Source organism: Hyaena hyaena, unplaced genomic scaffold (genome assembly GCF_003009895.1).
Source record: "Hyaena hyaena isolate Hyena2069 unplaced genomic scaffold, ASM300989v1 scaffold_33, whole genome shotgun sequence".
In the NCBI taxonomy this organism is placed as follows: Eukaryota; Metazoa; Chordata; class Mammalia; order Carnivora; family Hyaenidae; genus Hyaena; species Hyaena hyaena.
This window is the reverse complement of record NW_024080666.1, coordinates 1,511,752-1,531,130: the sequence shown is the minus strand read 5'-3', so window position 1 is coordinate 1,531,130 and position 19,379 is coordinate 1,511,752. Positions and strand designations below refer to the sequence as shown.

General features: G+C 43.8%; 2 protein-coding genes, 1 non-coding gene and 1 pseudogene across 4 annotated transcripts in view; all 4 read right to left on the bottom strand.

The window, feature by feature from the left end:
* Positions 1 to 5,976: 5,976 nt before the first annotated feature.
* On the bottom strand, positions 5,977 to 6,785 carry LOC120229687 (annotated as a pseudogene).
* Positions 6,786 to 10,740: 3,955 nt separating this feature from the next.
* On the bottom strand, positions 10,741 to 16,100 carry CUNH18orf32 (chromosome unknown C18orf32 homolog). The gene is made up of 3 exons (XM_039228845.1): positions 16,006 to 16,100; positions 12,449 to 12,638; positions 10,741 to 11,443 (listed from the first exon to the last, which is right to left on the bottom strand). The coding sequence occupies exons 2-3, from the start codon at positions 12,611 to 12,613 to the stop codon at positions 11,378 to 11,380; spliced, it is 231 nt and encodes a 76-aa protein (XP_039084776.1). The 5' UTR covers positions 12,614 to 12,638; positions 16,006 to 16,100; the 3' UTR covers positions 10,741 to 11,377.
* Positions 16,101 to 17,132: 1,032 nt separating this feature from the next.
* The window catches only part of LOC120229691 (60S ribosomal protein L17), a 7,831-nt gene continuing 5,584 nt past the window's right edge, over positions 17,133 to 19,379 (bottom strand). For both annotated transcript variants that reach the window (XM_039228844.1, XM_039228842.1), the window contains exons 6-7: positions 17,618 to 17,809; positions 17,133 to 17,220 (exon numbers count right to left, since the gene is read on the bottom strand). In XM_039228844.1, coding sequence (XP_039084775.1) covers positions 17,173 to 17,220; positions 17,618 to 17,809 — 240 coding nt within the window. In that variant the 3' untranslated portion in view covers positions 17,133 to 17,172. The remainder of the gene's footprint in view (positions 17,221 to 17,617; positions 17,810 to 19,379) is intronic.
* Positions 19,279 to 19,344, bottom strand: LOC120229725. The gene has a single exon (XR_005527825.1). It is a non-coding gene; the product is annotated as a small nucleolar RNA SNORD58 (small nucleolar RNA).

Below are 19,379 nucleotides of genomic sequence, written 5' to 3'. Positions count from 1 at the left end.
ATTAAATTCAGTTGTTCCCTATTTTCTATTTTTTCTGCGATGAATATGAGTTACATGTATAATTTTATAATTTTTATTTTAAAATTATAGTGAAAGAGAGGTACCAAACCCAAACTCAAAGTACTTTCTATTTTTGCCTATACCTAAAATTATGCCTTCTACCTACCCCAAAATGACCAAGCAACAAATGTGAGTCTCTCTCCAGAACTAGCGCTAGAGACCAAGAAACAATTAATTCTACTTTGAGACAATCCTATTATTAAATTTAACATCCTCCTTTTTTTATAGGTTTTGGCTGGCTTGAAATAAAAAGGGTCTTACCAGTGTTGGGCAAACGTCATAAATCAGCTATTTGATTAGGAATGGTTATCTCAATAGATGAAGCATGAATTGGAGTAACAGTCCTTCACTATTTATTGCGCATGTAAGCTGCTAAGTGTTATCCTTGGTCATCAGCTCCCAATACTGCCGGAGCCATTCTCATGATAACTTTCACTTGATTACATCAGTGTCTAGTTGGTGCAGAAACACTGCCAGAAAGTCATGAAAACCCTGCTACTGACTGCAAGTGGATGTCTGGGTCAGATCCTAGAACCAGAAAAGGCAAGAGTGGGAAAATTTATGAAATCTGAACGAAGTCTGGAGTTTAGTTATTGGTATTGTACCAATGTTAATTTCCTTGTTTTGACAAATGTGTTATGGTTATGTAAGACATTAACATTAAAGCAAACTGGGTGAAAGATATACAGGAACTCTTTACCTCGCAATTCTTCTGTAAATCTAAAATTATTCCAGGGGCACCTGGGTGGCTCAGTCAGTTAGGCATCCAACCATTGATTTTGGCTCAGGTCATGATCTCACGGTTTATGAGACTGAGCCCTGCGTCAGTCCCAGAGCTGGCAATGCAGAGCCTGCTTAGTATTCTCTCTCTCCCTCTCTCTCTGCCCCTTCTCTGATCAAATGCGGTCTCTCTCTCTTTTTTGTTTTTAATTTTTTTTTTTAACGTTTATTTATCTTTGAGAGACAGAGAGCGAAAGAGCATGAGCAGGGGAGGGGCAGAGAGAGAGGGAGACACAGAATCTGAAACAGGCTCCAGGCTCTGAGCTGTCAGCACAGAGCCTGACGCGGGGCTCGAACCCACAAACTGTGAGATCATGACCTGAGCCGAAGTCGGACGCTTAACCGACTGAGATACCCGGGCGCCCCCCCGCCCCTCACACACACACACATGCACAAAATAAATAAACATTTAAAATTATTCCATGTGGTAGGCAGAATAATGGTCCTGCTGAAGATATCCACATCCTAATCCCCCAAACCTATGAATATATTAGGTTACACGGCAAAGAGTTGCAGATAGCATCAGGTTGCTAATCAGATGACCTTCACACAGGAATTTATCTGGGATTATCAGGGTGGACCTAATGTAATGAAAAAATGAAAAGTGAGAGGAAGCCAAAAGAGAGTCATAAATATGGCTCTGCAAGGTCACGTGAAGCAATGTGAGGATCGGTAATTGTTGGCTTGGAAGAGACAGGGGCGTGCCCTGTGGCCCTAGCTGCTGGAGAAGACAAGAAAACAGATTCTCCCTGGAGCCTCCAGAAGGGAACACAGGCTTGCCAATACCTTGATTCTAGCTCAGTGAGAATTGTGTCAGACTTCTGACCTACAGAACTAGGAGATAATAAATTTGTGTTGTTTAAGCCACTAAATTTGTGGTAACTTATTATAACAACAACAGAAAATGAACAGATTCAAAAATATAAAGTTTAATTAAGAAAGAAAACTTTCCGAATTGCTGCCTGTTTCTCCTCCTCCTCCTCTTCCTTCTCCTTTTCTTTTAGTGTTTACTCATTTTTGAGAGAGAGAGAGTGACCGGGGAAGGGGCAGAGAGAGAAGGAGACCCAGAATATGAAGCAGTCTCCAGGCTCCACACTGTCAGCACACTGGGCTCAAACTCACAGACCATGAGATCGTGACCTGAGCCAAAGCTGGATGCTTAACCAACTAAGCCACCCAGGTGCCCCTAGAGCTCCAGTTTCTTCTGATGAAAACACTTAGCCACCATAGAGGCTCCAACCCCCTGACCTGATCTAAAAGTAATTACCTCCACAAGGCCACACCTCCTACTGTCACCCCATGTAGGATTCGTTTAAATATAGGACTTTCAGGGAAACACAAACACACAGTCCATCACAGCTCCTTGACTCCTCTGAGCCTAGTTTTTTTCTCTGTAAAGAGGAGACCAGAATATCCCCCTCACATCTCATAGTTGCAATGAGAATTAAGTAATGCATGTAGCATGCCTTTTTCAATAAACATGATTTCACCGGTGTAATCCGGATGGCAATCAACTCCCATGTTGTCGTCGCCAGTCTCCGGGCATTCCTCTGAAAAGAGGTATAGATTAACCAGAACTAGATCATCTGGGCAGGACAATCAGGATGGTGAGAGGTCTGAAAATCTTGTCAGATGCAGCATGCCTGGCGGAACTGAGTAGAACAATGAGACTCGAAATTCATAACTGTTCTCAAGGAGACATGACCAGACTTGTTTTATGTTGTTCCAGGGCACCAAACTAGGACCAAAGGTTTGAAGTGCTAGGATACAGATTTCAGCTCCACCTAAGAACTTTCTGACAAGAATATCAGGACTAATCATTAACAATTCACATCATGGCCTGTTTGCCATGAACGGTGCACTGTGATTTTATTTGCATCTCCAAACAAAAGGGTTGGTGTAGAAACTAATGACTTGGAAAGCACTTCACAATAGTTTGTTAAGTAGAAGTCAGCTTACTGATAGTGAAATTGTCCACCTGGAAGAAAATGAGACTCCAATTCCTCTCCATGTGTTCAGGCTGAGTCTGGTTGAACAGGGAGACAAAATTACAACTGGGAAGGAACATTGGCAATTAATCAAGTCCCTTCATCTGACAGATGAGGAACTGAGTGCAAGGGCCGCATGAAAATTCAGACAAGGACACACAGCCCGTAAGCTGATGGTGGGATGAAGCATTTTCTACAGCCTTACCGAAGCCCCAACAATACTAGGTATTAGCAGCCCGTCAGACACTGCCGCGCATAGTGTTGAATGCTCAGAAGGCAGTGACTCCACTGTTCAAGGGAGTTGCTTGGCCGAGTGAGAGGCTACCCAGTTAGCCTTCCGATCCCTTCACACCCACCTGTAGCTCAGCTACACATCCATGCCGTGCCTACAGGGTCCCTGCTCATCTTTCCTTATTTATCCTGAGCTCTGAGGCTAAGCTGTGGGAGAAAGAAAGGCTTGGGCCAGCCAGACCACCACGGCTCCTGATAGCTTTCCTCCTGAGAGGAGCTCTCCAGGGCTCTGCTGCTGGAGAAACCTGGGGGAGGAGGCACTATACCATCGTCACAGTCTCCTTTGTCCCAGGGACAAATCAGGAGGAGTCACAAACTAATATTAGTTGATGAAACAGTCTAGAGAACAGCTACCCATGCCAGGCACTGTTCTAAAGTTTCAGGTGCATTAACTCAATGGGCATTATGACCCTGCCGAATAGGTACCCAGACTTCCTGACACCACAAAACTGGCAAGTGGTGACTCGAACCCAGGCAGTCCGGCTGCAGAGCCCGCGCCCACTCACAGGAAAAGGCCATCTCGTGAGCTCTCTTTACCAACACCACAGTACTTGTGAAGCTCCACGCTGACTCCCTCAAAGTTATTTCATCTTTCCAACTGAGATGAACTGCAATGCCTGGGTGTGTTAGGGCTGCTGTGATAACGTACCACAAATTGAGTGATTTAAACAGTAGAGTTTATTGTCTTGAAGTTCTTGAGGGGACAAGTTCAAAATCAAGGTGTCGGCAGAGCTGGATCTTTCAGAGACTATGAGGGAGAATTTGTTCCATGCGTTCCAGCTGGCTTCCCGTGGTTTCCTGGCCATCTCTGGAGTTCTGTGGCTTGTAGAAGGTCACCCAATCTTGGCCTTCATCTTCTCATTGTGTTCTCTCTGCATGTGTGTGTCCAAATTTTCTTTTTACAAGAATACCAGTCATATTGGATTAGGATCCACCATAATGACTTAATTTGAACTAATCCCATCTGCAGCGAGCCTATTTGCAAATAGGGTCACATTCTTAGGTTCTGGGGGTTAGGGCTTCAACATAAAAATTGCATGATAGGGTGCGTGCCATAATTCAATCCATAACGCTGGGTACAAACAACTAATCCAAAGAAGATTTGAAGAAATGTAATTGATTTCAGAGGACATGGTCAGACTTTATTGGTGTCAATGAACCAAACTAGGTAAGTGTTGTTTTAACACACCCTAGATCATGCTTTATAGAAAGATATAATTATACAGTAATGAGCCTGCTGGTCTCATTAGGCAAAGCGAATCTCCCAGAAGCCATGAGCCTAAGGGATTTAGGACCTAGTCTGCACTATCCTGCCATTGTGTGGAAAATGGGGACCAGGATATCTAGAAGAAAGAGCAACAGGAGAGCAGGGACCAAAATCTCCAAACCGTCCACTGAGTCACCACGTGTCAGAGTGGAGTAGGGGCTTAGTTGTTTGATAAGGTCATTTAAACCACCTTTTCAGGGCTCCTGGGTGGCTCAGTTGGTTAAGCATCTGACTTAGGCTCAGATCATGATCTCATAGCTTGTGGGTTTAAGCCCAAGGCTGGGTTCAGAGCCTGGAGCCTGCTTTGGATTCTGTGTCTCCCTCTCTCTCTGCCCCTCCCCCGCTCATGGTCGGTCTTCCCTCTTTCTCAAAAAAAAATAAATATTAAAAAATTTTAAATAAAACAATAAAAATAAACTACTTTTTCACGTGCTACTAAAATATCAGGGGGAGGGGTGCCTGGGGGGCTCAGTCAGTTGAGCAACTGACTCTTGATTTCAGCTCAGGTCATGATCCCAGGGCCATGGCGCTGAGCCCCGAGTCTGGCTCTATGCTGTGTGTGGAACCTGCTTGAGATTCTCTCCCTTCCTCTGCCCCTATCCCCCTCTCACACTTTCTAAAGATAAGATAAGATAAGATGATAAGATAAGATAAAATAACAGGATGCGATATCCAAGTAATCTGCTGTTTTAGCATTTGATGATTTTTAATTGTGCTTAATTGCTTTCTCTTTAGTCCCAAAACATTTAGAAAATTATCCCCCACGGTACTATGGGAGGTGATTGAGGAGCTCACCATCCTGTGTACGACTCAGCAGATGACCAGCTATCTGTGGGCAAGGTCACCCAAAGAACCACTGTAAGGACCCTGCAGGGCACAAGGACAAGAGACCCTCTGAAACAAAAAAGGAAAGGCTTCCCAGAGGTTACGGTATTTACATAGAGCTAAAAGGATTCTAGTACCAACTTCCAGTATAGGGATGGAAAGTTTCCACACACCACCGGGCAGTTCTCTGACACCAGCTGGGCGTCCTATAATTCAACTCCGCTCTGACGTCATCTTTCTGGGGAGAGCATCAGATCCCACAGGTTAAGGGCTCAGTCCCACAAGACTCCCTCCCCCCCTCCTTCAGATGCCAATTCCAAGCCCAAGTTGTTACTTACCTGTGCTTCTAACCAATTGAAAGCCATAGTTCCCAACACCCCCACCCCACCTTGCGTTCGATTAATTTGCTAGAGTGGCTCAGAGAACTCAAAGATTTTACTCTCTAAATCACTGATTTATTATAATTTATTAATGTTTATTTTTGAGAGAGAGAGTCAGAGAGAGAGTGTCAGTGGGCAGATCGAGAGAGTGAGACACAGAATTCCAAGCAGGCTCCAGGCTCTGAAATGTCAGCACAGAGCTCGACACGGGGTTTGAACCCACGAACTGTGAGATCATGACCTGTGCCCCAGTCGGATGTTAAACTGACTGAGCCACCCAGGAGCCCCTGTAAAATATATTTTTAAATACAAGTAGTATAAAAACCCCTTCTAACCACCCCCATCCTAGACTTTTTTTTTTTTTTTACTTTTACTTGCATTTATCTTAATGTAGAATTGATTCCTGGGCTGTAAGTTTTTGTTTCTTCTGTTTCTTCTGGAGTATCTTCTTCTTCTGTGCAACCTCCTCTTCTGGTTTAGGAGCAATCTACTCTTTTTCAGCCAGGATCATCCCAATGTGGCAGAGAGAGTTCATGTATGGATTAATCCAACCATGAGCCTCGTAAGCCACATTTTGAGGGCTTTGTTCACCTGGATGTGCTCAATGACCAGAGAATCTATATCTCAACCCTTAAGCTAAGCATTACCCTTTGCATTTTTAAGTGTGTGCCGTAGAGATTCAGCACAGTTTTTGGGCCACTGACTCTGTGTCCAGCCCCATTTTTGGCATGGGCACACCTACCAACTCCACCATGGTAGTGACACATTGCTTCTGCCAAGGTGGCATCTTTCAGCTACTTGCTGGCTTTGCGGATACACATGGGCAGTTTCACGTGTGGTTCTTTTTTTTTTTTAAATGTTTTATTTATTTCTAGGAGAGAGAGAGAGACAGCGCGAGCAGGGGAGGGTCAGAGAGAGAGGGAGTCACAGACCGAAACAGGCTCCAGGCTCTGAGCTGGCAGTCAGCACAGAGCCCGACGTGGGGCTTGAACCCACGAACCGCGAGATCATGACCTAAGCGAAAGTTGGACGCTCAACCGACTAAGCCACCCAGGTGCCCCACACATGTGGTTCTTAAAAGCAAACAAGAAGATTTGAAGCTCTTTATTTGCATGATTTCGTAGGCTTTTCTGGGTCAAGTGAATAGCGAACAATTTTTGGAGATCGTCTGAGGCCCCTTACAGGAAGAGCCATCCTAGATTTTTTTGATGGTGACTTTTTTTAAACCTGCCAGCCTTGTCCAGTGGACCAACATGCCAGGGGGGTGTCATTTTGCAGAAGTGCTGACTCACCTGTTTCCTAGGAAGGCTGCTTAGTAATGAAGAAAATATGACAAAACTGGAGTTGTTCGGGTGAGCCTTGAATTATTTTCTGGGAACGATAATCCGGTCTCCCAGAGAAACAGAAAGTGCTGTGAAAGTGATCTAAGGCAAAATAAACTACTGAAAACTAGGTACAGTTGTGTTGGTGCAAGGGGAGCAAAGTTAAAACGTGAGAACACAAAAACTAATTGGTGCACCTCCCTCCCCCCCTCCCCCTCCCCCTCCCCCCGGCCATTTCGGCTCAATTATTCCCACTGAAGCCTTACAAGGAATCAGCAGCTGTGATTGCTCTATAAGGGATCAATAGTTTAAGACCCAAGTATAGTTTCAAAATCCTAAACTCTCCATATAACATAAACTCTACGTTCCTGTTTCTTTACATTGCAGTTTTATAAGGATCAGATAAGGTCAGTTTGTGAAATACTCTTGCACAGTACCAGGTACATGTTTTTAACAGATAGAAGCTTCTACTAGAAAGGCAACCCTGAAACATGATAGATGTGACTGATATTTGGGGACAAGAGAACACTTGTGTGGTATAGAACAGTGGCTAACAAATCCAGTCCAAAGGGAGGTGCTAAGTTTTCACCAACCAACTATAAAAAGAATAGTGTGAAGTTCCTGTAAAAATATTTTTCATAAACTTATTCAAACTAATGGGCTATTATTTTCCTTTATTCTCATGTTTTTCATCCTTTTAGGACCAAAAGGTCTTTTACGAAATAATGGTAATACATGATAGCTTTTTAAAATATCATGGTTGGCCAAATAAAGTTGTCAACTGTGTATCAGTCTGCTCAGCCTTTTTAAGAACATTTTACTGGTACGTAAGACACAAGACTGGGAATGTGATACTGTTAGAAGGCGCTAAGGCCTTGAAGGCCAGCAATTCTTAGGAAGGTGGGTTTCCATGAACTGGGATGACTGGGGAGAACTTTACAAAACTTCCCATACTCAGCCTCTAAGAGTATTGAATGAACTAGAAGTTTGGTGGCTACAGAAAAAAATGAGAGAGTAAAGTAAGAAAGAGGAAGACGTGGGATGCCACGTAGGATCTTTCCACGTGAGATTGGAAAGATCCTAATCCAGGAGCGAATGTAAGTCCTGAGCGCCGCCCCTGTGTACCAGGCCTCGGCAATAAGTCGTCAGGAAAGGAAGTGCATAGCGAGGAAAAAGTAGTAACTCTGGGAGAGCAATGCTTGTGGTGAAAGGAAACACAACCATACTAGTCGTTCCCTCTCATCTATGGGTGATATGCCCCGAGACCCACAGTGGGTGCCTGCAACAGTGGATAGCTCTGAACCCTATAGATACTATTTTTTCCTACACGTGCGTACCTATGTTTAATTTATAAATTAGAATAAGAGATTAATAATGAAACAGAACAATTTTACTGTGGCAAGTTGTGAATGTGATTTCTCAAAATATCTTATTTAAATTTTTTTAATGTTAACTTTTGCCAGAGAGAGAGAGATAAAGAGTCAGAGCGTGAGCTGGGGAGGGGCAGAGAGAGGGAGACACAGAATCCAAAGCAGGCTCCAGGCTCTGAGCTGCCAGCGGGGCTTGAACTCAGCAACAGAGATCATGACCTGATCAGAAACCAAGAATCAGATGCTTAACTGAGTCCCCAAGCACCCCTCAAGATATCTTTTTTTTTTTTAATGTTTTTTTATTTCTAGGAGAGAGAGAGACAGCGTGAGTAGCGGAGGGTCAGAGAGAGGGGGAGTCACAGACTCTGAAACAGGCTCCAGGCTCTGAGCTGGCTGTCAGCACAGAGCCCGACGCGGGGNGAGTCACAGACTCTGAAACAGGCTCCAGGCTCTGAGCTGGCTGTCAGCACAGAGCCCGACGCGGGGCTTGAACCCACGAACCGCGAGATCATGACCTGAGCGAAAGTCAGAGGCTTAACTAAGCCACCCAGGCGCCCCACCCCTCAAGATACCTTATTGTACTGTGCTTACCCTTGTGACGATGTGAGTGCAAACACTGAAGTGAGGGGTGGGACTACTGCAGCACATACGGTACCCAGTGGAGAGTTCCTGTATGCTCATCGTATTAGTGTCCCAGAAAGCAGAAGGCACTCTTCAAATAACACAGTAAGCCACAGGCAGTAGTTAAGAGATGCTATCACCCCTATCAGGCCCAAAAGGACAAGGTGAGGGAGCAGTTAATGGCAAACTGAAAATGTGCAGTTGGTTGATGTGAGGTGCGGGGACTTTTTGCTGAGGAATGTAACTGACCTGAAGAGGCCCTGAAGGGAGACAGCCAAGGGAATAAATACCCGGACCTCCCTCCTTTCCCCTTTCCCTTCCCCCTGCTGTAGATCTCCACTGGCTAAACCCAACAGAATCTTAGATGCCGGGAGAGTCTGTTGCAGTAGTCCATATGGTTTCCTGGGCAGCAGAGTAGGACAAAGGCAGCAGACTTGGAGGGGCAAATGTTAGACACCTGGCGCACTCACAATGATATAAATGCTAATGACAACCCAAATTTAAAAAACGAATTAGGAGGATGTGTGGGAGAAGTGGTGGGACTTACAGTGTAAGTTAGCTAGATCTTAGCCATGGCAGAAGTCAGGAAGAGTTAATAACTCCAAAAATAGCAGTATGTATGTATTATTTATCGATATGGAGATATACAGAAGACCAACAACAGCTAAATGAGTAATGCCTTGGAGGACTAAGGGAATACGGACATTATCCACCTTGCAAGATTATGATGTTTAAAAAGTGATATATTTAATAAAAACAAATTAAGGGGGTGTCTGGCTGGCTCTGTCATTTGAGCATCCGAATTTGGCTCAGGTCCTGATCTCCGGTTCAGGAGTTTGAGCTGAGCCCAGCATCGGGCTCTTGGCCTGCTTGGGATCCTCCATCTCCCTCTCTCTGCCCCCCCACTCCAACCCCGCCACTTGCATGTGCACTCTCTCAAAAGTAAAACAGTAAAAAAAAAATTAAGGAAGTTGCTAGGAAGCTACACAAAAAACACCTGTTGAACTGGAATAAAGGTAGAGAAAGAAAATTTACTTTTCACTTAACTTGCTCTTGAATTTTTCCTACATTTTTTTATTTTTTTAAGATTTTAAATAATCTCCACACCCAACGTGGGGCTTGAATCCACAACCCTAAGATCAAGAGATGCACGCTCCACCGACTGAGCCAGCCAAGCACCGCTACATCCATTTTTATAATAGTTTTTATACCTTAAAAAAACCTAATCGGAGTGGTCCTGTGCAAAAAACCAGATCAACTGAACATAGTTGTCAAAGGGGACTTATCTTATCCTTCAGCCGGGTTGGAACAGAAAAACTGAAAGCTACTGATTTGTATCAAATGAAGTCCAGGGTGAATCGGTGACTTGACTGGACCCACAGCTTAATGGAGCCTCGGTGAGGACTAAGGACTTCGAGAGGAGTCCCTTCTAGCTTCTCCTTCTGAACTCACAGGGAATACACACATACGCTATAAAGATAGAGCCCATCACCTTTGACTATTGATACATCCCTACGCTGATGCGAAAAAGCCCAGGGATGAAAGACGACGTGGAGACCCAGACAAGCGAAGGACTGCCCAGTACCCCGTTAAAAACCACTCCATTTTGGAGTGTCCTGTAATGCAACAGTAGCGGGTACAATCTACTCTTTAAAAAAAGAAAAAAGATTGTTGTTTCATAACTATACAGATGCTGTCACCCCATAATTCTGCTTTCTGATGTGGTACAAAATGTCCCTTTTAAATACTTCAACTTTTATCAGTACCGTGCTTTAACCAGCTGAGCTACCCGGCCAACCCGCTAAATATCGAAACTTTAAAAGAAACAAACCACCACACGCTGAACAGAATATTTAATATACTTCATAAGAATAGAAGGAATGCAACAAGGATTAGAATTAGTGTACGTTAGATATTTCTGTAAAAGGTATTCCTTTTCCAAAGGCGCTTCCCCAATTTCCCTGTCTTTTCTATTCTCCTCAGAGCCATAAGCAGTGACTACTCTCCTGAGTAAGCTTCTCCATTGTATTAGACAGTAATTATGATCTTTCAAGCCCTCATCACCCCTCCAAACCCTTTCCTTTCCCTGCACAGTCTCACTGCACCGTTTCACAGTAACATTGCACTCTGCTCAAATTCAAAGAGCCTGAACAAAAGCTAGAGGCCCAAGGATTTCTGAGGACTGATTTAGTAGCAAAGTCTACTGGCAAAACACTTTTATTTATTCATAACTGTAATAGTAGAAATTAAAGCTACTTAATGAAAAAGGAACTCAGGAATGAAATCATTAAATATAACTAAACACATCTTAAATACAGACAGCATGTATTTCCTGATTAGCATCAGGTTAAGTATCTAAGTTATCTACCCGGAATCCTGGTCTCAGAGAAAAAGGTCAGAGACAATTACAAGCAAGGTGCTTCATATGATCAGGTCCATTTTTAAAACAATGAGATCCTCTGGAACAATCACTTTAGTCTTTCTTATTATCCGAGATTTCCACTGGTCCTTTAGTTGGTAATCCATTTATGTCTGCGCCCTAAAATAAAAAAAACGTTTTAGATATTATTACAACATAAAGACACTCGTTATAAGAGGTCTTCTCTTTAAAAACAGATAAACTTCAGAATGAAAAACCTCTGGTTCTAGAAATGTGCTGGGTAGCTGAATTATTGCAGAACATAGTTGAAGTCGAGCTTAAGAAGCACCAATGCTAAAAACAGAGTTGTCCAAATACTCATTTTAAAAAATAACTTTTTTTTTAATTGTTTATTGGGGTGGGAGGGGCCGGGAGAGCAGAGAGGGAGAAACGGAGAATCTGAAGCAGGCTTTGAGCTGTCAGTGCAGAGTCCGACTCAGGGCTTGAACTCACAAACTGTGAGATCATGACTTGAGCCAAAGTCAGACACTCAACTGAGCCAACCAGGTGCCCCGTGTGTGTGTGTGTGTGTGTGTGTGTGTGTGTGTGTGTTTAAATTTCTATGATCCTTCCAACTAAATCTCTTACCAAAGTTTTTAATCAATGAAACTGGCATATTTTAATATCATCTCTTCCCATCCATTAGCTATTTACTATTATTACCTGCTAAGAAATATTGGTTACTATCATGGCTTAAAAACAAGGCACAAATGCACTGATTAGAAGTCCAGTTTAAAACCTTAGTTCAAACCAAAAGTCAGTTACTTAAAAAGCACAACCCAAACCCCTTATTTTAAAAAAAGAAATTAAGACCCATTAAGGATGGGGCTCCTGGGTGGCTCAGTCGGTTAAGTGTCCGACTCGACTCAGGTCATGATCTCGAGCCCCGTGTTGGGCTCTGTGCTGACAGCTTGGAGCCTGAAGCCTGCTTCAGATTCTATGTCTCCCTCTCTCTCTGCTCCTCCTCTACTCACACTCTCTCTCTCTCAAAAATAAACATTAAAAAAAAAAGGCACATTAAGGAAGCCTCTGGTTCCAAGAACTTGCCTTTTCAAAGCCAAGTATTTTACCTTGACTTAGCACCCCCCTCACCTGCCCTTATTCAAGGTATTTTAATGTTCGTACCTTGCAGTCTACTTGGCCCTTGTTTTTATCGTGGGATTCTTGAAGAGCTTTTCCAGGCCACATGCGACTAACAAAGGGGGAGAGCAGAGGATATATGTATGGCTCCAGGAACTTTTTGTAGATCCAGAGCAGAACCGGAATGACGATGCAAGGGATGCACACCATCCTTCCAGGCTGGGGTCCTGAACCGCTGGCGCACGTGAAAACACAAATTAGGTTAGCAGAGATGAATGACTCAAGGAACCTACCTAGATTAAGATACTGGAAAGGACCATTTCTACATTAAAGGAAAAACTTAGATCATTAATTAGCTAAAAGCACAGGTCTATTCAATAAAATGCTATACTTTCTGTAAAGGAGTAAGGGGTGTAGACATAAAATTAATAGTGAGGCTCCTGCCTCCAGACCTCTCCAATCACTGCTTCCCAACCATAAATTTGAGGATAAAGGAAAGACACCCATTATTTGCTGGATATGAGGCAGTTAAGCCCTTTGCACTTATTAACTCATGTAATCCTCAAAAAATTCCAGGGAGATTTGGATACCCTTGCCATTTCTGTTTATAGACAAAGAAAAGATTCAAAGACATGGAACATTAATTATGACTTCTATTCCAGTTTGGTGGGCATTAACTCTCAGGGCCTAATCATCTTCAGAAGCTGAGAATATTGACTAGCTAAAACTCCAAGGCTAAGGGCAAATCTTCTAACATGGAATTCACTAAGGCATCACTTTGGAAGACTACTGGGCTGCAAACCAGCCAGACTTTCCCAGGCAACAACTCTCCTTTGATACATTTGCCCTCTTCTTCTTCTTCTTTTAATGTTTATTTATTTTTGAGAGAGAGTGAGAGAGAGAGAGAGAGAGCATGAACAGGGGAGGGGCAGAGAGAGAGGGAGACAAAGAAACTGAAGCAGTTTCCAGGCCCGGAGCTGTCAGCATAGAGCCCGAAGCGGGGCTTGAACTCACAAACGTAAAGATAATGACCTGAGCTGAAGTCAGACACTTAACTGACGGAGTCACCCAGGTGCCCCTGCCTGTTTCTTTTTAATGGCATTAAGGTGTACTGAGAAATTAAAAAAACAAAAAACTATGTGGTATTATTATTGTTATAAGTCAATTGTCCCTTTCAAAAAATTAACACCTCTAATTTCCTTGATGATTAGAAATCATTTTGGAATTTCTCAAAATCAGCAATATCTTGAATAAGAACCAATGCTACTTCCACAGTATACTACTGAACCAAAGATCTTTTAAATTCACAAGTTTTTAATCCCTTAAATAGGCCTGAAAAACTAAGAAAGCTTCAGAACATTGCAAAAAGCTAATTAATTCAGGATGTTAAAATTTCCTATTTTGGGGGTGCCTGGGTGGCTCAGTTGGTTAAACATCCCCCGATTTCAGTTCAGGTCATGATTTCAGGGTTTGCTGCCTCTGCACGGAGAGCTCAGAGCCTGCATGGGATTCTCTCTCTCCCTCTCTGTCCCTCCCCCACCCGTACTCGCTTTCACTCTCTCAAAATAAATAAACCTAAAAAAAACTTACTTCAAAATATTGTCAGTCAAATAGTACTTGATGTTAAATGAATCAGCACAATGACTACACTAAGGTGATTTAAGAATTATTCACGATACAAGTAAGCAGCGGTATAGACAACCCAATCTGAATGTAGCTTTGAAATGAATTACAAGACCTATAAACAAGTAAACATATAAATGTACATCAAGGAACAATCTACTATGTTACAAAGGATTCATAGCTGGATTCTTTAAGACAGTCCCCTGGTGAAATTTAAGTAACATTATAAGAATTTACCAAACTATTTTGTTCCAAAATTTTAAAGAACATTTTCTGATGAAAAAGCCCAAACCGAGCAGTGAGTCTTTTTCAGCGTTTTCCAAGGAAATCATTATTTTTGGCCACAGACATTCTGAATTTGATCTGAAGAGACTTTGGAGGTGATGTGGTTTAGGTCTTGCACTCTTACACCACGGTCCAGTAATCAAAGCCGACTGGCAGGCTGGTCCACCTGCTTTTTACCACTTTCCAATTGGTGTCCTCGGGCAAAGTATGCAAGGAGTCTGATCTTGATTCCCTCCAGTGGAAAATGAAGACAACAGCCTAGCTCACAGGGACCAGGTGGAATAGATACATATGTTAAAAACAAACACAGGGGTGCCTGGGTGGCACAGTCGGTTAAGCCTCCAACTTTGGCTCAGGTCATGATCTCAGGGTTCGTAGGTTCAAGGCCCATGTCAGGCTCTGTGCTGACAGCCAGCTCAGAGCCTGGAGCCTGTTTCAGATTCTGTGTCTCCCTCTCTCTCTGACCCTCCCCTGCTCATGCTGTCTCTCTCTCTCTCTCAGAAATAAATGTATATATTTGTTAAAAAACAAAAAACAAATGCAAAGGCCAGAAGAGTGTGTGCACGGGTTAAGTTCGTTCTAAGTGTTGTTACCACAAAACCCCCAAAACAGAACACCCCCCCCCCCAAGAAAAAAAAAAGATCCAAAAGCTGCAACCGGTCTAAAGTTCATACAGAGGTAAATAATAACTAGAGTTGGTTAAGATTAGAATTCCCAATTCTGGTTTCCTATCTCAATTCACTTGCCTTTTCCCCTAACAAAAATACAATGATCGAGTTACTCCCCTCCTACCAAGCCTTCAAAACCAACTTAAACCCTTGGAAACAACTGACAGTGTAGGTTTTTAATGACCAGCACTCCATTCATTTTTACCTACTCCTAACTATTGTTTTAAACAAACTCTCAAGAACAAGTACTACCAATCACTTATGTCATAAGCATGGCTTTTATAAAACTTTTTCGCTCTCTTCATAATGAAATTACTGTATTTTCTCTCTTAATCCTCATGACTCTGAGGAACTTCATACATGCAGAAACTGTGCCTTAGGAAGGTCTAGAAGATGGCTATGACAAATTGATAAAATGATTATCATTTTCCTCTCTCGCCAAGCGGGTACGCGGATATTACAACAAAGTGAGCAGAATGCGTTTAAACTGTCGGAGGAGAGGAATTCTCTCTGGTCCAAGACAGTGGACTACAGAGGAAAAGGCTGTTAGAAATCCGGCAGGTACCGTGGCGGAACGCCACCGCCCTTCCAGTAACCCAGGCGGGCACATCATTTTACGGGACAGGTTGAGTCAAAGACGACACTGAAAGGACAGGAGAGTATAAGAGCGAACGATGAAGATGATCAGAGAGCGAAGTGAAGCCGACACCGCAGGCCAAGGAAGAGGATAAACGGACGAGAAGAAAGGGAGGGGCGCGCCGCAGGCCCGGAGGGGGCGGCCGCGCACGGAGGAGGTAACGGCGAGGGGAGCACGGGCGGCAGGGGCGCGCGTCCGGAGGGGGAGCGGGAGATCCGGGAGAGCGCAGGCGGGCCGCGGGGTGTCCAGCGCGGGCCACCGCGGGCGGGCCGGGCGTCCTCGGCACCGCCCGGGAGGGAGCCTGCGAAGCGGCCAGCGGGCACCGGGGTCGCCGCCCGAGCCCGCCCGAGCCCGCCGCCGAATACCCGGGCCCCCAGGGCTCCGCTCACCCGCGTCCACCGGGTCCGAGTGGAAATGTCCGCACTTCCGGAGGGAGGGACGTGCTGCTGCCGAGCCAATGTGCTCGGCAAAAGGGGCCGACAAAGGCGCGCCTGCGTCAGGCTGAGCACGCACAGACGTAGCCGTGACGCCCAGGCGGACGCGCCGGCACTGAAAGCGCGAAGCCCGCGGACAGGGGTCGGGGGTTGCCGCTCCGGATACTAACCCTAACCAAACCCAAAACCTTGATTCGGGAAAGACGGCCGGTGCCAGTGGCTCACCACCATAGGGAAGGTCACTCCACTAGGGTGTGAGGGCCAGGCTGTCACCTAACGCCCATTGCGGCTAGGCTATTCACTGTGCCAGTTAAGAGGGTCGGAAATTCACGGGCAGGGAATTAGCAGGATGTTCAGTTTTAAGTGCTTATTTCAAGGCCCTCAGACTGCTGGGAACGACTGCACAGAGCACGACGGCTCAAGTTTATCTAGGAACTTCACTCTTGGTATAGGCCCCAGTAACGAGAACAAGCCCACTTTTTGTATGAAACGTCCAGAAGAGGCAAATCTACAGATCTCCACATTGTTGCTCAAGGCTGAATTGGGTAAGGTTCCTCTTGGGGTAATGAAAATGTCCAAAAATTTGCCTGGTGACAGATGTGTAACTGAGTAAAAATCATCAACGTAATCGTAACTAGGTGAATCATGTCTCATTAAAAGCGGTTGGAAAAAAATTCAGGAATACCCCCGTAGTCAAAGTCCATTTTATGCAAAGTAGCACCAAGAAATTTGAAACAGCATGTTTCCAAAACAAAGTTAAGTGTCACAGGGCTGACAGAATGCTTCTAATTCAATCAGAAGAAAACCCATTTGATCCTTTTATGAAGATACTTGAAATATGTTTAATAATAAAGACAAGGGGAGCCTGGGTGGCTCAGTTGATTAAGCATCCAACTTCGGCTCAAGTCATGATCTCATAGTTCATGGGTTTGAGCCCCGTATCTGGCTCTGCGCTGACAGCCAGCTCAGAGCCTGGAGCCTGTCTTTGGGTTCTGTAACTCCCTCTCTCTCTCTGACCCTCCCCTGCTCACGCTGTCTCTCTCTCAAAAATAAATAAAACAAAAATAAAAAGACAATAAGCATTCTGTTTTTACTTTTATTTGCATGTACTTTATGCAGAATTTACTCCCGGGCCATAAGTTTTTGTTTCTTCAGTTTCTTCTGGGATATCTGGGGAAAGAAAAAAAAAAAGAAAGTCTATTACAAGTTTCCTGGAGAAATTTGCACAACATCTTAAAAGGAGCAGGATAAAGGGAGGGAGTCCTCTGGCAGAGAGAAATGGCATGGGGGGAGAGAGGCAGGAGGAAACAAGAGTCAGCAGGGGTGTCTGTGCTGAAGACTGGAGGCAGGATCTTAACTGAAATGTGATCATTTACTGAAAACAAGATTAGCTTGGGTAAGTGGGGGAGGAAGAAGGGCCCTTTTTTGCACAAATTGCATTTAAAGTTGCTATGGAAGTGCAGGTGGGGCCATCAGCAAGCAAATATATATAGTGCCAATATTCAGATATACAAGCCAGTATCATACATAAAACTGATCGATGACTACGTAATGTTAAGTAATTTACCTTTTTCTTCTGTGCAACTTCCTCTTCTGGTTTAGGAACAATCTGCTCTTTTTCAGTGAGGATCATCTCAATGTGGCAGGGAGAGCTCATGTATGGGTTAATCCGACCATGAGCCCTGTAAGTTCTACGCCGCATCTTGGGGGCTTTGTTCACCTGGATGTGCTCGATGACCAGAGAATCTACATCTAAACCCTGGGAAAACAGTAAAGAAAACAAAATCAAATTGACAGCTTTATCTCAACACCACAAACCCTACCATTGGATAATCAAGACCCCATCTTTGCAAAGCAAACATTGACTTTAAATAACCAATCTAGGGGCGCATGGGTGGCTCAGTCAGTTAAGCTTCTCAATTCGGCTCGCGCTCAGATCATGATCTCCCAGTGCATCGGTTCAAGCCCTGCATCCGACTCTGCTGACAGCTAGCTCAGAGCCTGGAGCCTGCTTCAGATTATGTATCTCCCTCTCTCTGACCCTCCCCTGCTCACGCAGTCTCGCTCAGAAATAAATAAAAAAACATTAAAAAATTAAAAAAAAAAAAAAAAAAAAGCTGATCTGTCAAACATCTGTTTGCTTTCATCTTTATTCTAAGAGTCCTTGCTTAATCTAAACAACTATCAAAACTCAATGCTGCATGTAGCTTGTAAGTGGCCTCCCTAAAAATCATTAAGGGTAGTGTCAATTTCTAAGCCTTGATGAAAAACAGGATTTGGTCAGCACGGGTTTAAGAGCTTGAAGGGTTACAGCCAGATCTACATTAACTCCAGTTCTGGCCTGAATTTCCAAATGCAAATACATTCCAAATGTAAAGGACAATGCTCAAACTAAATAAACCTGAGCTTTGTTGACTACATTCACGGTTTTTTAAAATCAGAAATTTTAACATGCCTCTCCATTACAAGTGTAGTAAACAAACCACATTAACTATTACTAATGCAATCATTTTGGTAACTATTTGTTCCTTTGTAATACTACGAATTCTACTGTTTGTATTTACAAGTATTCTGTGAAGTTCACAAATCATAGTACCCAAAAAGGTCTAGGCCAATGGTACCAAAAGGCTTATAAGCCCTTGAGGAAAATACAGGAGAAAATGTTTCTTTGCTTTGCACTGAGGTAGGAGAGGAAAATAGGCTTGAAGCCCATGCTTCTGAAGATCTTCAAAGACAAAATTTTGGGTCTTCTGGAAATTTGGGCGGTAGAGATTTAAAAAAATTAATGGGAAATTTCAGTTACTGAGAAAACAAGATAGTCAAAGAAACAAATCAGGACAATAGCAACAATAAATGAATAACCATCCAAGTTGTACGCATAGAAAGATGCTGACTTCAGCTCAGGTCATGATCTCAGTGTGTGAGTTCGCCCTACATCTGGCTCTGGGCTGTCAGCACAGAGCCCTTTCAGATCCTCTGTCCCCTCTGCCACTCCCCCACATGTGCACACTCTCTCTCTCTCAATAAATAAGATGGTACCTTAAGTTCAGCATTACTCTCTGCATTTTTAAGCATGTGCAGTAAAAATTCAGCACTCTTTTTGGGCCACCGACCCTGTGTCCAGCCCCACTGTTTGGCCTGAAAAGAATCCAAGAGAGGCTATGTTAGTCATTTCCCCTTATTTTAATTAGTGTTATAACCAACATCTTTTTAAAGTCCAACATCCAGGTTGCTCAGAACAAAGTTTTTTTTCATGGTTAATCCAAAGGTGTCCTAAGATAGTCATCACAGCAACCAGAAAAAAACCTGATTCAAGGCAGATCCTAACC